Below are 17383 nucleotides of genomic sequence, written 5' to 3'. Positions count from 1 at the left end.
ATCTCTTTTTCTACCACTCTCGCCGCAAGCCCCAAATATCTCTTAACACATTTAAAACAATACCTTTTGCTAAATGATGGTCCACAGCGCATATGCTAAAACAGTTCCCCAAAAACAAAAAAAAAAAAAAGCAGAAAAAAATAAATTATTAAATTGCACAAGGTTGAAACGCCTCCTTGCATGCAACTCTTTAACGTTACAAAGCGGTTAGCTTGTGCATTTTTTTTTCGAAATTTTGTCTAAAATGGCTTTTTTTTTTTTTTGTTTTTGGAGATTTTTTCTCCCCCACCAAGTTGTTCGGTTGTCCCCTTATTATAGTGTTAATTTTTTTATTTGGATTATTTTTTTTTTGGTTTTATGTTTGAATGCTGGCCAAGTGTGCAAATACAACATCGTCCATTTAGAGAGTGCTGGAGTAACATAATTTACCAAGTGGTAAAATAGACGAAGCTGCCATGCTTTTCCAGCTGTGTAGGTACCATATTAAAACAGATTCAGCCGCGTGGGCCCCTTAATACGTAGCAACAATGCGCGGAAAGGAAAAGGCCCGCCAAGCAGAACCCATTTTTCGCACAAACCAAAATGGGTAAAGATGTTCTGTTCTGCATTCTCTACTGCGTGGTCGCGCTCCTGTACGAAGGGATAGGAGGATCCATTGTCCACAAAAGCAAAATGAAAAAAGAAAGCAACTTCTTCGTAAAAAAGTTTTACAATAATAATTTGTCCAAAACATTTAGCCAGGATGATTATCACTTTTTCCGCTTAGTGTTTATGAAATTCCTGACACAGACCAACTTTCTAAAAAGAAACATGACCCTGGATGAGGTGGTGAGGACAATGGAGTACATCGAATTGGGGATAAACCAAAAAAGCGACCATGTGTACATGACCCTGTACAATGAAATTAAAAGCATATCTCAAGAGCAGTACAAAAAGATCTATGCAAAAAATGAAGTGGATGAAGAGATAGAAAGGGACATTCAGAGAGAAATGCTTAAGAGTGTGAAAAACGGCAGGCAAAAAAAAAACGTGCTGGAGGTGGTACCCTTCCCAAATGAGCAAATATATAACTCCAGCCAAAGTTCCAAAAAGGCCCAACTCCTCCTAGACATACTCTACGTGGCGATAGTAGCTAGTTACCAATCGCTAGACGAGGAGGAAAAAAGAAGCATGCTCAAATCCGTGTATGAAAATACCCTAAACCAGTGGATGAGCCTAAACTTTTTACGAAAAATTATGCGGTACAAATTGTCCGTGAACAAGGACGGCATACTCTTGTACGTGTCGCTGGAAAGGAACACCCCGCCTGCTGCAGCCACAAACGCAAGCGCAAACGTGGCTGACCCGGCCGATGGAGATGCCCCCACCATGCAGCAGGAAGACCTTTACACCATTGAGGCCCAACTGAAGCACATTCTAGAAAATTTCATACGCGCCCTGTACCCCGACTACCTCGGGCACGCAAACTTTGCCTTCATAATTGACAAGTACACCCGGGTGTGCATGGCCCAGCTCCAGGTTGTAGGCTATCGAACAGCCAGCGAGGACAAGCTCTGGACTTCTCACTGCGATGGTGTAATGAGCAAGTTTGGCGGAACCCCACCAAATGGACCCCACACACAGAGTAGCCGACACGATGACGAGAACGACCCCAGCGCGACAGCGGAGGATATCCCAGAAAATTACTTCCACGTAGACACAAACAGGAACAAAATTATAGTGCAAGTTTTAATAACGAATAAAGAGGAAGTGCAAAATAAGATTGAAGATGACTCATGCGAAGTCCAACTGACCATAGAAAATGTGTATAACATTTTGATAGACCATTTTTTGTATAATGAAAAATTAGGGATGTACTACACAAGGCCAAGTTTGGTCATGGCAAAATATCTGTTCGGTTACGACAAAAATGCTCAAATAAAAGATGAAGAAAAAAAATATGAAGATATATCGTTGCACTTATTCCTACAGATAAAGGGGAAGGTCAAATTTAGCTTTAAGCATGTACAAAAATTTCTTTTCAAATATACAAAAGAATTTAATGCCCTGTATTCACTCCATTTCTACGGAGCATGTATAAAACATAAACACACAGACATTATAAAAGTGGTGGGTCAATTTGGTGAAGGCATTGACAACAACTTAATAAGCAACGTCATTATAAAAATGAAATCGGAAGAAACTGTTGCACACATAAAATTGTATTCAAAAAAAAAACACACACAAAATTTGGCTTATGTATCCACCAAGGAAATAATTAAACAGATAAATAAAACTGCCTACTTTAATGTGTTATATTCTCTTGTTGATAGAAAAAAAGAAATTCCCGCATTAATTAATTGTACCATTTGCAGGCATTTTAAATACCACTATGTTGTTCTCTTCATAGCAGCTATTGTCCCATCGTTGATTATTTTTTCTTTTTTTTTTTTTATTATGTACTGTAAAATAAAGAAATTTCGGGACAGCAAAAATAGTTGCTCGAATCGCCTGTCCCCAATATGCCCCAGTTTCTTTTACGTCAGGACAGCCTCGAATCGATATAGGAGGCTCACCAAGACTTACCTCCGAGACATAATTGCGAAGGGGCCACAGCCCAAGTCAGTTTTGAAAAACGGCTTTAAGGGGGGCATCCGCCCGACGCGCCAGCGCGCTCTCGCCCACCGGGTCAGCATATCTCCATGACCGCAATGTCTACATATGTACACATGTACATATAACCACAGGCATGTAATAAAGCCACACATATTGGCTCACGTACCCCTCCTCGCGTCTCCAATTAACACATAAATTGGATCGTCACAAGTGCTGCGTATACCTCGTTTCAACGCCAGGGAGAGGCAGTGGTAAGGCGGAGGGCGGGATTATATTTTCCCAACCATGCCTTATTAACAGCTATTTTATCCTTTTACTTTTTTTTTTTGTCCAACTGCTGATGTTGTTTTGGTACCCTTGAATTTTTATGGAGCGGGAGGGGGGGACTATGTAAATTCTTTTTTTCCTCTTTTGTCAACATGGTTAAGATGTTTGCGCTCTGATTGAATTGTAAAGGTGTGTAGCTATGCCAACTCGCGTGATGTGGAAAAAAGTTTAAGGCAGACAGGGGTTTCTCCCTCGTTGAAGTTGTCGCGGTGACGGAAAAGGGACAATTTTAAAGTTATTGCAAATGCGAGTTAAGCTTTGCGATAAAGGGGGGGGGGGTTAAGAAGACCCGCCGATGGTCCACTATGCGTAAGATGGACTGCACAGCCGAGAAAACCAACCCACACAAAGAAAAGGACCATATTTTTTTGTTTTCTTTTTTTTTTAACAACGCGAACACTGCGCCCTCTTGGAGCTTCCGTTCGGCTTCCTGGGGAAAGACCGCTTTTTCATATTTGCTGTTGCCACTTCACCCCTCCGGGGGTGAGTTTTTCCCCTTCATCGGTTATGAAGCGCTCCACCATTGCCCACCGCCTTCATTCGAGTTCTTCCCTGTATGTTTTGCTTCACTTTGCATCGCCTCGTGTGGTGTAATTTTTCCCGACGCGTGGGCAAATTTCCTTCCAGTTATATTTGCGGGCCTTCGAAAGAATTGCTTTCATGTTCGCATTTTAAATGTAGTGTCAGAAAAAAAGGGTTGTTCGTTTAGTGATTATGTTTTTTACTCATTCGTTCCTCAGTGTGTTTATGTTTGTTTGGGTTTATTTTTTTTTTTCCCCCGCTTGTGTATATTTATATATATACATATATATGTATGCGAATACGTCAGCAATTTTTCGTAGCCACATTTTTGCACTCCCCCTCTCTCCTTCCCCCGCCCTCCGCTGATCTTTGTCCTGCCTTCTGTTCACATTTCTTTTCCGGATGTGTTCCAAAACAGATTGCAAAAAAGGAACAGCCTAGGAGTTACTCTGCCTCATTTTCTCATCCTATTTTGTTTCTGCACTTTTTTTTTTTTATGCCCAATTTGTTTTTTTTTTTTTCCACGCCTGTTACATGTGCACGCTGTCCTCGTGGCTTCGTTTTTGTACACCGCTGATTAGCCGCTGACTTACTTGCGTACATCGAACAACTGGCGAGTGGCATTGGCAACTTTACGTATGCCACACACACACCGAAAGGGGGAAAACTATCGTCGCCCCACAAGACATAGTTCCCTAGACACAACTTGATGAGGGGCCTTTTGCCCATTCTATGGAAGTAAAAAGGACAGACACATGATTTTTTTTTTTATTTCGCGCAATATATACTTGTTCTAGTTAGGACACTGTGAGAACGCGGCTGGCTGTGCGCATCTCCTTTCGAGTGATGCACAGGAGTGCCGCTGGCAAAGTGTGTGAGGGGACAAGGGGTCTGAAGGGGGGCGGGGGGTGAAGCAGCGAGTCAAACGCAACCGCACACACCTGTACAGCTCATCCCCACATAAATCATGCTGGGCGGGAAATATCTGAACCTGAAATTGTTCAGCGACAAAAAAAATTCCCTTGCGAGTACGAGTGCAGAAAAATCCCGAGGCAGCCACAGCAGCAGCGCGCAAAATGATGGGGGAGGCCATGCCCACAAGTATAACAGAGACAAGAGAATAATTCACGAGGGGTGGCTAAACAAGTGGACGAACATCATTGGCAGTTACAGGCCCAGATACTTCGTATTGGAAAATGGCATATTAAGATACTCCATAGATAAATTTTCTCCCACGAAGGAAACCTTTGGCTTGTCGCAGTGCAAAATAAAAGTATGTCCTGATGACCCACTGCACTTTGAAATTGATACCACTGAGCAAGGTGTCCTTTATTTAAAGGCAGACTTCCCGGAAGACAAACACAAATGGTACATATCTTTTAAAAAAGCTCAACTCAGTTACCTACACGGAAGACATAATAAGAAAGGGTACATAGGCGTGAACAATTTTAATGTAACCACAAACTCTGATTTTATATTAAAAATTATAAACAACACAAATGATTTGTATAAGAGTAGAACAATCAGCTCCGTTGGTGAAGAGAAGAGGGGGGTGAAGAAGAGCCACGCCAGTGGGGAGGGACACGTGGTGAACTCTCCAAGTGGGAAGACAGAACAGACAGGCAAGTTAGACAAAACTTCATCCTGTGTCGCATTCGACCATGAGGAAGGTACTTTAAAAACGCATGGAATGAAAAACATTAACCTAGATGATGTATTCATTAGCTCCACCGATTTTGAAGACAAGAGTCCAACTCTCTGTCTTATGGAAAATATTGTTTCGTTAAAGGAAATTACGAGAGACTTGATAAAAAATTCACAACTCAATGAAGCCAATTCCATTTTGAAGAAAATCAAATTGGACCCCAACTACAAAGTGAACTGTGATGAGGTGGGGCCTGTGCTCTACCAACTGTCCAACTCAATCGACTGCATGGATGCTGTTATTGAGAAATACATCAACTGCACCGAGATGCTCTTGAAGGAGGAAAACGTGCAGTTGAAATGTATGAACAAGTCATTGAAATTATTAGCGAAACAAAATTATTTCCTAGAGAAATCGCAAGACAAAAAAAGCTTTAGTGACTTACAGGATAAGGTAAGAAATCACTTGGAGAAATTTAATTTGTACGTAAATGATCAGGAGAGTGAGGAGGAAGAAAATGAGGATTTGTTTTTTGACTGCGATGATGAATCGCTTTGTGAGGAGGAAAATGTGCTCTCCAATGTTCCTATATCTGGTGACCCGCTCTCCATCGAAGAGGCCCCCGCGACAAGCACACCAGAAAGGGGAAAACAGGGACATGCCGACTATGGGGGAATTTCCCCTAAACGTCTTCCCCTTGGAGGATCACCCGAAGGGAGCAACAAATCGGAGCAGCAACAGGAAGCAGAAGAAGAGGACAAAGCGCCCTCCCCGGAAGGGTCACCCACCCATCCATCAACACTCCATGATAATGCAGCAAAAAAGGGAAACACAGCAGAGGACCTATGCCAGGTGGATACACACACGAACGAAATGGGCCATGTTCACGACATAGACACTGCGAACCACATGGACGAGGCGAAGGATAACGACCTGCAATTAGTCCAACTGTGCACAGAAGGAAATATCAAGTCCCTAAATTTTAACCAAATCGACATATACACGGACAACAAAATTAAGAGGAGGACCACACTACCAAGTCCACGAACGGACATCAAAATTAGCATGTGGTCCCTGCTGAAGGACTGCATAGGGAAGGATCTGTCCCGCATAGGGATGCCCATTTATCTGAATGAACCCTTTTCATTTTTGCAAAGGCTGGCAGAAGATTTCCAATATGTGTATCTACTCCAGCGCGCCTCCAGAGAGGTCGAAAGTACTAGTAGACTTGCATACGTGACAGCCTTTACCATATCTCCCTACGCTTCTGTCATCGGGCGAACGTTTAAGCCATTCAATCCCTTGTTAGGTGAAACGTACGAGTTGACTCACAGGAAATTCTTCTTCGTATCGGAGCAGGTAGTTCACCACCCCCCTATCACTGCATACCACTGCCACAATGAGTACATGACAAATTTTGCCAGCATAGGCGTCAATGTACAAATTTTGGGCAAGTCAGTTGAAATCACAATTCCAGGGTCCAGTCACCTCATCCTTAGGTATAACAAGAGGGAAAATTCTCCAACGGGGAGGGAAAGACACACAAAGCAATGTGCACCTTTGGATGAGAATCATTTTTTTGGTTCCGAGCAGGATGTTAACCTAGACGCATGTGAAGTGCCCACTTGCTCCTCAACCAAGACAAACATCCAGGACAGAGGTACGCATAGCACACACTGTGCACATGGCAAAAATAGTCTGTATAGAGGTGACACACATAGAGGCGACCCGCGGAGAAGTGCCCCTTTGCCAGGCGTAGACGCCCCCGAGTGCGGCCAGGAGCATTACACGTACCAAAGAGCCAACATGATAATCCACAACATAATATTTGGAAAGTTGTGGGTGGAGCTCCATGGAAATATCCTCATAAGAAACCACAACAATGGAGATTTCTCCATCGTCAGGTACATTCGCAAGGGATGGTTTGACAACGAAATTCACAAGGTAAGAGGAGTTGTATGTGATCGATACAAAAATATAATTTTTTATATATACGGAAAGTGGTCACAAGAAATTAACATAGCTTATGTAAAGCATTTAAAAAAACAGGTATATGATTCATACTTTTTCAATGCCGATGGGTCAGAAAATATTAACCACTTTAACAGAAATGCTTTGAATGAATTTATTGCAAATGTGGATTGGCAATTTTATGAGAACAACGTGGATCTCCTAAATGGAGTGTGTGTGTGGAGGGCCTCCAAAAGGCCCAAACACAGTGAATTATATTACGGGTTTAATAATATGACCGTGGAATTGAACGAAATAACTCCTGAATATGATCCGTCCAAGGGGGCAGCTATTGCGTGTACGGACAGCAGATTTAGACCTGATCAGAGGAGTTATGAAAATGGAAATATCGAAATTGCCATGAGTGAAAAACAGAGACTTGAAAACAAACAAAGAATGAACTCGAAGAAATATACAGGGAAAGACTCCTACAAACCAAAATGGTTTTACAAGCATAAGGACCCCATTTATAAGGACAGGGATATGTACCTCTTCAACAATGAGTACTGGGTCGCGAAGGAGAAGGGGCTCTTCACGGACACGCCCGACATATTCTGACCCGCTCCCTCATATTGATAATGTGATAATGTGCGTCACGTGTTTGCCACGGCGCAGATTTGGGCGAACACGACATAGGTGATGAATTTTTTTAAAATTAACGCTTTTTACTTCATTCCTTTTTTCCGTTCATGGGGACACGTCTTGCACCTGCTTTCATGTTGTGTGCTGCTCAGAGTTGCCATAAGGTCATGCGAGGAATAACCCAACGAGCATTTGCCATTTTTGTGCCAGTTTGTATTTTTTATGTGGCCATTTGCTGAAGTGTGCATGCCGCTTGATGTTGTAGGGGAGCCCCCCCGCGTGGCATAAATTTACGGCAGATTTGTTCCCTCTCCCCCCTCATGCGAGTTCAGCTTTGTTCGTTCTTACTGTTGGCTGCTCGTGCATTTGAGTAATTATTTATTTGCTACCACATTTTGCTAATTTATTTGCTTATTTTTTCGCTATTTTTTTTTTTTTTTTTTTTTTTTTTTTCCCTTTTTTTTTTTTTTTTTTTTTTTTTTTTTTTTTTTTTTTTTTTTTTTTTTTTTTTTTTTTGTGCCATTATTTTGGCTAGCTGGAAAATAATTTTTTTTTTTTTCAAAACTGTTGAGGTGAAATATAAACCAAATGGAGACAACAACGTTGTAGACATTTAGTCTCGAAGAAGTGCGATAAAAAAAAAAAACGCATGATAAGGAATGTGGAGTGAGTCTTATAATTCCTCGCAACTTCTCTTTAAATCAAAACAATTAAAACTGCCAAGGGAAACATGGAGGAACAGTCGAATACTGGGCAGTTTATTCTGTTCGAAGGGGAAAATGAGTACATAAGAAAAAGACCGATTTTGCATTATCGTCCTTCCCCCCCGTTTTTTTTTTTTTTTTTACACCCTTCCTTTGCTCACCCGTTTGCCTCTCTCCTGCAGCGTGAACAGTGACAACTTCTGCTACGAGCACAAAGAAAAGGGGATCAGGAAAAGGCTTTCCAGGACGCAGAGCTATAAAAATTTAGGCAGCCAAAACAGGATGAGCAAATGGGCATGCGGAGACAAGGCCCCCTTTAACTTTGCAATTTGGGTAAAGAAGTGGCAGCAACAATGAGTGGGCAGGCATGGATAGCCTGGCGAGGGCGGCACCTCCTCCACATGGAACATACTCCTCGGCGCAGTTTCTCACATGGTGATGTCCCACATGGTGACTTGCTCCCCTTTCACCCTCCCATAATGCCGCAGAAAATAACACCCAAGTGCAGCTCACGCTTCGCAGAGCTGGTAACAAACAGAATGCTGCGCTAAGTGGCGCGTATGGGTTACGTCCCCCAAGTGATGTCTCGCCCACGTGCATATGTGTAACACATTTGTCCATATATGGTACACCACACACATGCACACTTTACCCCCTTTTGAAACAGAAAAAGGAGGAGCTGCATTTTTTCCTTTCCCTACACCTTCTACAGAGCGATTTGGACACGATCGGCAAGGTTACAAAATTGAGCAAATCTGAGAAGGCGATTCAACACTGTGTGCAAAGTTATCCCCAATATGAGGTAACATAAAAAGCAAGATAACTGAATTGTAAGAAATTTCTCCTTTTTTTTTTTTTTACCACCTCCCCCCCCTTTGTAGCACAACTTGGAAGATTTTTTAAACAATGAAGACCAGAAGAGGCGTCACAAAGTCCCCATGCTGTGGCTGCACGATTGTACGGCGGCCTATTCGACGTAAAAAAAAGGATAGGGGAAGGAGTACACAAGATAAATGACATCATGCGGAGGGGGGTAAAACAAAGTGATATGGTTAGCCCATCGCAAATAGTCCTCATATCCCTTTGTGCAAATCACCCATTTGAATAAACTCACCAACTCATTATGCCCACATTCTCCTGCTGCGGAATATCACATCGTACCACTTCAACTGTGATGTTTTTTGAAAATTGCTGCCCAAGGTTCACTCCCCTTTTTTAACAACGCCGTAATCAGAGGTTTACATCCGGTTTGGGGACTCCGCACTTGTATAACCCTACCCATTCACACAATCGCAGTTATCTCTACATTTTATTTTATTTTTTTCGTTACGTACGGTTTGGGTTGTCTCATCTTTTTCTCACAATTATGAAATAACTCTTGGGTCATTTTCGCCCCTGTCCCAAGCAGTCCGGAATAGAAGTGTCTAATTTTTGCGTTAAGGTGTGAGAAAAACGGGAAAGATCAGATGTCCCGCCAGTCTTGCAAGGGTTATGTACATATGTTTGCACACTCATGGGTGAAAAAAAAAAAAAAATTCCCCCTTTCCCACGGTTAACCGATAAAATGTAACGCCTAACCGATAAAAGGTACACTAACCTTGTGTATTGCCTCACCCCTGCGGTTTAACAAAAATGTGACCATGTAATCCATCCCCCACAAGGTACAAAACGCTTTTACTTTTGAGCACGCGTGAATATGTAGAAAGGGGGGGGCAATGCGGGATAAAAATATTTTCTAAATTTTTTTTTAAATGTAGTTGTGGTCATTAAGACCGAGGTTCTCGGTGGAAAAAACTGAGAATTTCGTTTTGGCATCAATCAGTGATACCTTTGGGGGGTAGCGATCCACGGAATGTGAACACTCATAATAGTTTGGGTTTCCCACGGAGCACTTGAACAAGGGGTGTGTGTCTAGGAAGTACATTTAAATGTCGCGTAAAGACAAGACGCGTTTGCTGCGCACAGCTTACTTACCATGTTTTGTTGTCATATGGAATGTGTGTACCTTCTTAATGCAAGCGCGGGGTGTGACCGCCCCTCTCCCCGTGAATACCCCATTTGAGGAGAACAAAGGCACGTCGCAATCCACGTTGGGGTTGGCCCTTCCCCCCCAGAGGCGCATTATTCAGAGGAAACTCCCTAAATTGAGCTGGCCGCCATTGTTACCATCATCACTTGCGCGCTTGCCAAAATCGCACGTGGATAAATTAGCATTCTGCTCATGCACGAAGAAGGTGTCTTCGGCGAAGAATTTCCCCAAGTGGTCAGGGTATTGGTCGTTGACGTGGCGGGCGAAATGGCTAGGCAAATGATTCGGCAAGTGGTTCGACAAGTGGTTGCACGCGTCCCCAGCAACGACCTCCCTAAACAAAACAGACTTCAACTTGAGCAGCCAGTTCATCACGTACTCGTACTTCTGCTCCAGGATCCTAATGTACAAAATTAACTTATTCATTTTGATGGAGTATATATTGGCCATGTCACAAAAGTATTTCATTTTTTTTTTCAAGTGCCCATGTTCATTTTGCAAGGACTCGAAGTTGTCTTCGCTGAATGGGAGGTGATGCGTGCATTTGGATTGTCCCCCTTCAGATGACTCAAAACCATCTCCTCCCCCATTGCCCATTTTAGTTACACCAGTCCTATGATGTTCCCTCTCAGCTAGCAGCTGCTTAGCTTGACCTTCCAACTCCTCTAGCATCTTAAAGCAGACACTGTTTTGAATTTCCACACTTTTTGTATAAGTATAAATGAGCTTGTAAATTTCGTTTCTCCTGATTTTCATTTTAATGGAATACCTGTCATCGGTCAGGTCGTTAAACTGTTCTAAGTAATTGTAAATGATTGACTTTTCCATGTTTAAATATATGTGATTGGTGTTTGGGTAATCTGGGATGAGGTAATTGTTTGCTCTAAGGTGCTTCGAAAATTCTCTTACCCCCCCTCTTTCGTCTTCCCCTAAGCTGGTAAGATCTTTCTGCTCCTGAAAATTGTCACCCCTTTTTCCACCTATTCTAAAACGCAAATCGTTCTTATCACACACATGTTGATGTTGATCATGCGCATTGTCATTTTCCTCTGGGGGGACAGAACCTACACCTTCTCTGTGTCCCCCTCGGTAATGATTACTTGTTTGTACTTTTTTCCTTGCGTCTTTCTCATCATTCTTGTTCTGGGGGTTGTTATAGTGCGCATCAGGCCTTTCTGTGGGGAGCTCTCCACAGGGGCGCTTCCCCAGAGAATCCTCTTTCGATGCTTCTTCAAGGGGTGCACTATATCTTCTGCTGTCCATTTGTTCAAATTGATCAGGTGGAAATGTTCTTTCGTGGAAACAGTCTCCATGTAGACCCCATTCTTTAGGACCTTCCTCTGCCTGCGCATTTGTGGCCTCGTTCAGGTCGCAAGGGTGACGCAGCTCGCCCTCTTTCCTTTCTCTTGGGAAGCCTTCCACCTCACTGGGCGTGTTAAATGCGTTCACCCCCAAACTGCCAATATGGTCTTCACCGCCTTTCACGGACAAGTCAGGCGAGGGGGAATCCGACTGTTGCCCCACAGTAGGCCCCTTTTCCAGCAAAAGGTTCGACACACGGCACTGCCCTCGCTCGCTAACAGTGGCCGTGGCCACTTCTTCAGCCGAGACATCATTGTGATATAGGTCGACCAGCCAGGTAAGCAGCTGGCACATTTTTTCCCCTTGGCAGAGCGAAAAGGAGTCCCCCAAATTGCTGCTTGCTTCGCCCGTCATTGGTGAGGGTACCATCTTCGCTTTTGTTGATGTGTCCTCCGTCATGTCTCCCCCCTCGAGGTTGCTTCGCTCGAGGTTGCTTCCCTCGCTAAACCCCCCCGACAGAAAACCCGTACAAATTTGTTTTAACATGTGGTCAATTTGTTTAATAGCAAGGGGTGCATCCTTTGGGTATGCGTCTTCAGAGTTTACGCACGTCTCGTTGTCCCCATTCAGTTGGCTCCACAAATCATCAAAGTCGTTGTGAATATTTGGTAGGTGTTCAGAAGCAGCGCCCTCTTTTACGTTGCCTTCCCCCCGCACCCACTGATGTAGCGCCATCTCCTCCTTTCCTATGAGGTCCCAAAAAAAATTATCCACGTGGGACAAATAATTTGCACAGCAGCGAACATATGATTCGCCAATTTTCATTTTAAAAATACTTTCATAGTGGAGGAAGAAGTTGTTCTCCTCACTTTTTTCTAAATGATTGTCTAGCCCGCATCCCCCAAGGAGGTACAGAGAGCCATTAAAGTAGAGGCACCTGTTTCTGAACATATTTTGCGGTATGATGGCTTCGCTTGTATGAAGGGTTTCTTCGATGTGTACGTAGTTTGCATAAACCTTCCCATGTGGGTCTTCTATAAGAAGTGAAGACGTAGCAGCATTTTTTGTCTTCCCAATGGATATCCCTTCTTCTCTTCCCGTTTGTGTTTTGTCCCCAGGAGAGTTGCCACCCAACTCCTTTTCACCTTCACCCACATTTGAAAAACCACTTAGGGTTGCACTTTTGAAGTACCTCCTCATCACAAGCAACTTCACGAATCGGAGGTAACTGAGATAAGCCTGCTCCTTTCCATTAAGACAATTCTTCAGGTAAATTAAATCCCCAATGGTGAAGACCTGCCTCCATGTGTTCTTCAGAAAATCATACTCGAATACATCATTGTGGAGGGAGTTGCCATGGAGTCTTTTTGTGAACCCACCATAGATGTACAGTTTGTTTTTTATCACAAGTCCGCAGTGGCCATACCTCTTGGACGGGACCACCTCTCCACCTGGTATAACCTCGAACCATTTATTTTTTGCAAAATCGAAAAAATACAAATCTGATTTCTCTTCATTCAAATTAGTTCCACCGTGAATGTACATTCTGTTTTTGTAGACAACGCAAAGATGGCCTGCTCTTCTGCTGGGTTGCTTTTCCTCATAACATGTGGTAGTTGGCTTCTTCAGACTTCCTTCCCCATGTTCATCCTTTCCTTTATCACTTTCATTGCTCTTCCCCTCCTCTTCAAGAAGGCTACTCTTTGAAGGTGATTTGTCTGTATTGGTAAAAAGTTTAACCGAGTTGGTTGCGGGAAGGCTGAAAAATAAGTTTCCTTGCTGAGTAGTAGCGTCGCGCTTATGCGTGTCTCCTCCCCCCACCCTTATCATCTCCCACTTCCTCCTACCCGTGTCACACACCCATAATTCATCACAGCATACCCACTGCCCATCCTTCAACACAACGCCTCCATACATGTACAAGCAATCCTTAATCAAGATGAGCGAAAAATCTTCCCTGAACGTGTTCAGATTTCTGTTATAAGTGATTTTTATCTCCTGCCACTCGAGGCGGCACAAGTCTAGTCTGTACACAGTGTACAGGTCCAGTTGCCTCTTTTCGTTGGCCCCCCATATGTAGAAACTCTTGCGCGATTCTCGAATCCCCCCCAAGCCATGACAACTCCTGTTAGAACCGCCACTCATGTCCCCCTCCTCGACCGCAAAGTAAACCTTGACATACAACTTGGGAGCGGTCCCTCTAGTGTCAACAGATTCCACTTCATTCTCACGGATCCGAAATAGCACATCCGGAATGACGAAGTTATTTTTGCGTGCCCCATAAATGTATATGTCATTTTGGAAGGTAAAGAAAAAGGCCTTTTTGAAATTTACGTGTTCAGGGTATCTTACATAACACAACTTCCACCTGTAGTCGTTGTGCGGGTCGACGCTGGCACCGCCCTGTTTTTTTGTCATTCCTCCGAGGAGGTCTTCCTCCCCCTGTAAGGCGTCATTGTCGCGTCTGTATGCACATCTCTGCACGACTGAGTCAGCATCAATATTGATACCCGTGTCTTTACTTGCATCCTCGCGCTCTTCAGCGACCTCCTTTTTGTCTCTTCCGAAGGGGAGGTCTTCCACCAATCTGGACACCTCTTCATCAGCCTCATCAACCGCGTCAACCGCACCAGCTATGTCATTCGCATCACCGCACAAATTGCGTCCATGCTTAATTTCCAATTTGGGAACATCATCTCCTTTTTCGTCTGAACTGTGCAGGTAGTTTACATTTGCACCACTGCGAACATCTCTTCCCTGTTCGTTACTCCCTATGGGGGATGCAGCGTTCGGAGGATTATTTCCTGCGAGTACATTAGGACTGTCGTTGCTGTTCACCGTTTCATTATGTCGTCCGTCCTGGTTGTACGAGACCTCGCACACCTTCCTCACATCTTCTGAGATTCTTTCATTGGCAAGACTGCTCAAATTTTCTCCTTCTACGGTGATGAGGCTGCAAGTCTTCACCTGGTCATTGCCTCTACTGCAAATGGAAGGGGTCACCCCGAAAAGAGCACTGCCGAAAGGAGTGATATTAGAATATTCACTCCTATGTGTATGTGCCCCATAACAATAGCTTTCCAGAACAAAGTTTTCATTATGACCATTTGGGTGCACCCCATTGGCTAGCTGGTTAGCCATTTTTCGATTTAAAACTTCTTCGCTCTTTCTTTTCAAGCTTTGCTCACTCCCGGGGATAGAGTAGGTATGTACAAAATTAAGCCCCCCTTTGAGGTTATTTGCCTCAGGAATCCACTTGGACAAATATTCTATTTCGTTTCGGTTGTCCTCTTCCCATGTTGAGACGTTTCCATAAGTAGACTCTTCCTTTGCATCAACAGTGCTCTGATAATGTGGCCCATTTCCATTAGCACAAAAAGGAGAGTTGTCCTGGGGAATTTTTTCATTTTCCTCGTTGGTCACTTCTTCTGCACCGATTTGATCACACCTGCTGTTTGTTCCTCTCGTCTTTGTTCCTTGCCATTTGGGAGACACTCGTTTGCTACTTAAAGTATCATCTATTAAACTCACATGGGGATGTGCATAGCTCTGCTCTTTCGTCTGTTCCCCCCGCAAAGGATGCATCATTTGGGTGTATTCAAAAAAATTTTTTTTTTTTTTTTCTGTAATGACCCCATTTGTGATGACTTCTTTAGACTCTCTTGTGTCAGAGTGTATGTGTGCGTTTCCTTCCTTCCCCAGGTGGAGCAACTTCCCTGTTGTTCCCACTTTAGGTGTAACTTCTGATGAGTGCATTTTTTCGTGGGGGTGAAAAAGTGGGGCATTACTATGTAGGTTATTCTCGAACCATGCATTCTTATTCTTCAGTGCGCTGTCTTTGTAAACGTTGCCCAGGTTGTACCTTTCCCCGTCGCTCATTTTTTCCCTTCCTTTCTCTAAATGGTTTATCCATTCTGAGTGGTAATTAAAAATGGACTTATTTTCCGCAGGTGTTTTCTCCTTGCTGACTTCACAATTTTGAAGTTGCTCTCTCTTTGTGTGTAGAGGGGGGCCTTTATGATGAGAGGGGGAAGCGCAACTTTTCTGAGTTGACTTTTCGTTTGTATCAGATGCTCCTTCAGACACGGAGTGACACATGGCCTTGTCTTCCCCCCGATGGGCAGTTCCATTCATTTTGTTAAAGCTGCTATCCTTTTTCGAAGCAAGCAGAGGGTCTTCGTTCCCTTCATGCGGGTACCGTGACAAACTTATGCCTCCCCAAATATGTGTCTCGCTCCCATCATACAAATTATTCATTCCTTCCATATAAGATACACACCCATCTCGTTTGGCTCCATTCAGGAGGTTCACGTGGTCGCAATTTTCCTTTCCAAACGAATGGTTTAATATGCACCCATTTTCTACGCTTCCACTTTGGGTGTGCAAAAGGGAAGTAATGCAGTCATGTGAATCCCTTTTCATCTCGTCTTTTTTGCTTTCTGTCACATTCACAATTTCGTCGTCCTCATTCATTTTAAAGGTTCCCTCACAGGTGCCCCACCTGGTATGCACACTAGATAAACATTCAGCGGTATTGTCTTTTCTTGTCCTATCCTTCTTCGTCGTCTCTACAACATCGCTGCGTGGGAGGAAGCCATTTTGTCCTACGTGGTTTCTGCCCAATCCAGGGGCCCCTGTGGCAACATGCTTTAGTGCATTAAATGGGTTCACATCATATATGGGGAGACATTCCTTCTTGTCATTCGAATCACCAAATGTTTGTTCTTCCTTCATGTCGTACACAATGGGCTTATCGTGACGGCTTATTCTTACATGGTTCATAAAATGTTCGTGTGTCTTATGGCTGCCATGTGAGTAGCCTCTTTCGTTATGTGTCAGGTTTCCGTTGGTGTAAACGCCAGGGCTGTTTGTGTGTGGGTTGTTTTTCCCCCTCGCGCCTGTGCTCATCAAATCGTTCAGGTCATTTGGAGGAAAGAGATTAATGTTTGCACTGTCCACGTTGCAGAGACCATCGCTTGATACAACATTTGGCGTAGTGCTCACCACATCGTTTGCGTCATTGCCTGCACTGCTTCGTTCTGTACTCCCTTGGTTTCTCCTTATGCTTATCCCTTCTGTATTGCTTACCATTTTCCCCTCCTCATCCTGAAACACCCCACCCGTTTTCTTCTCTCCCCACAGTCCACCCCCATTTCGATTATTCACATATATTACCTCCTCCTTGTCGCTCAGCAATATATTTTCATGCCTTTTCTTCAAGGCGTAATTTTTGCCTTTGGCCATGTAGAATGGGTGCTGTCCGTCATTATGTGTGTGATTGACAACGGAGGAGTGGCCATTTAGATGGTCTGTGCACTTGTCGCTTTTCCACTCAGGCTTTAGAACGGGGGATGTGAAAAATGGAATAGCTTTTTCTTGTACGTTCTTTTGTCTTGCTCCTTGAGAAAGTTCTTTCTTGTGAGATGTTTCGATGGACACAGCATTTTCGCCGCTTCCAGTGGGGGTTATTTTCCCGCTATGTTTGTTAGCGCTGAGTGGGGATTTTTTTTTCACGCATAGCGATATTGTAGCTTCATCGGGATGGCTGCCCTCTACACCATGTGGAAGCAAACTTCTGCATTCTATTCCATTCACTACGTTGCTCCATTTGTTGTCATTATTGTTTAAAACATTCGATACGTTCGATTTGTTTTTATTTCTTTTTTC

The 17383-nt window shown here is 43.6% G+C and overlaps 4 protein-coding genes across 4 annotated transcripts in view; 3 read left to right on the top strand and 1 right to left on the bottom strand.

Annotated features, from left to right (window-relative positions):
* Positions 1–582: 582 nt before the first annotated feature.
* On the top strand, positions 583–2685 carry AK88_00058 (uncharacterized protein; the record flags this gene model as incomplete). The annotated part of the gene is made up of 1 exon (XM_012477709.1): positions 583–2685. One exon carries the CDS (start codon positions 583–585, stop codon positions 2683–2685), a length of 2103 nt encoding a protein of 700 aa, XP_012333132.1.
* Positions 2686–4411: 1726 nt separating this feature from the next.
* Positions 4412–7657, top strand: AK88_00057 (uncharacterized protein; the record flags this gene model as incomplete). The annotated part of the gene is made up of 1 exon (XM_012477708.1): positions 4412–7657. One exon carries the CDS (start codon positions 4412–4414, stop codon positions 7655–7657), a length of 3246 nt encoding a protein of 1081 aa, XP_012333131.1.
* Positions 7658–8411: 754 nt separating this feature from the next.
* AK88_00056 (uncharacterized protein) lies at positions 8412–9365 on the top strand (the record flags this gene model as incomplete). Its single annotated transcript, XM_012477707.1, has 5 exons — positions 8412–8464; positions 8568–8718; positions 8874–8912; positions 9098–9121; positions 9267–9365. 5 exons carry the CDS (start codon positions 8412–8414, stop codon positions 9363–9365), a joined length of 366 nt encoding a protein of 121 aa, XP_012333130.1.
* A 1145-nt stretch (positions 9366–10510) lies between these two features.
* The window catches only part of AK88_00055 (uncharacterized protein), a gene marked incomplete at both ends in the record, with an annotated part of 11476 nt that continues 4603 nt past the window's right edge, over positions 10511–17383 (bottom strand). The window contains one exon of the mRNA XM_012477706.1: positions 10511–17375. Within this exon, the coding sequence (XP_012333129.1) occupies positions 10511–17375 (6865 nt within the window). The remainder of the gene's footprint in view (positions 17376–17383) is intronic.

The sequence above is a fragment of the Plasmodium fragile genome, assembly GCF_000956335.1.
Source record: "Plasmodium fragile strain nilgiri unplaced genomic scaffold supercont1.1, whole genome shotgun sequence".
Taxonomy (NCBI): Eukaryota; Apicomplexa; class Aconoidasida; order Haemosporida; family Plasmodiidae; genus Plasmodium; species Plasmodium fragile.
The sequence above is the reverse complement of the archived record's forward strand: the minus strand, read 5'-3'. Positions and strand labels throughout refer to the sequence as shown.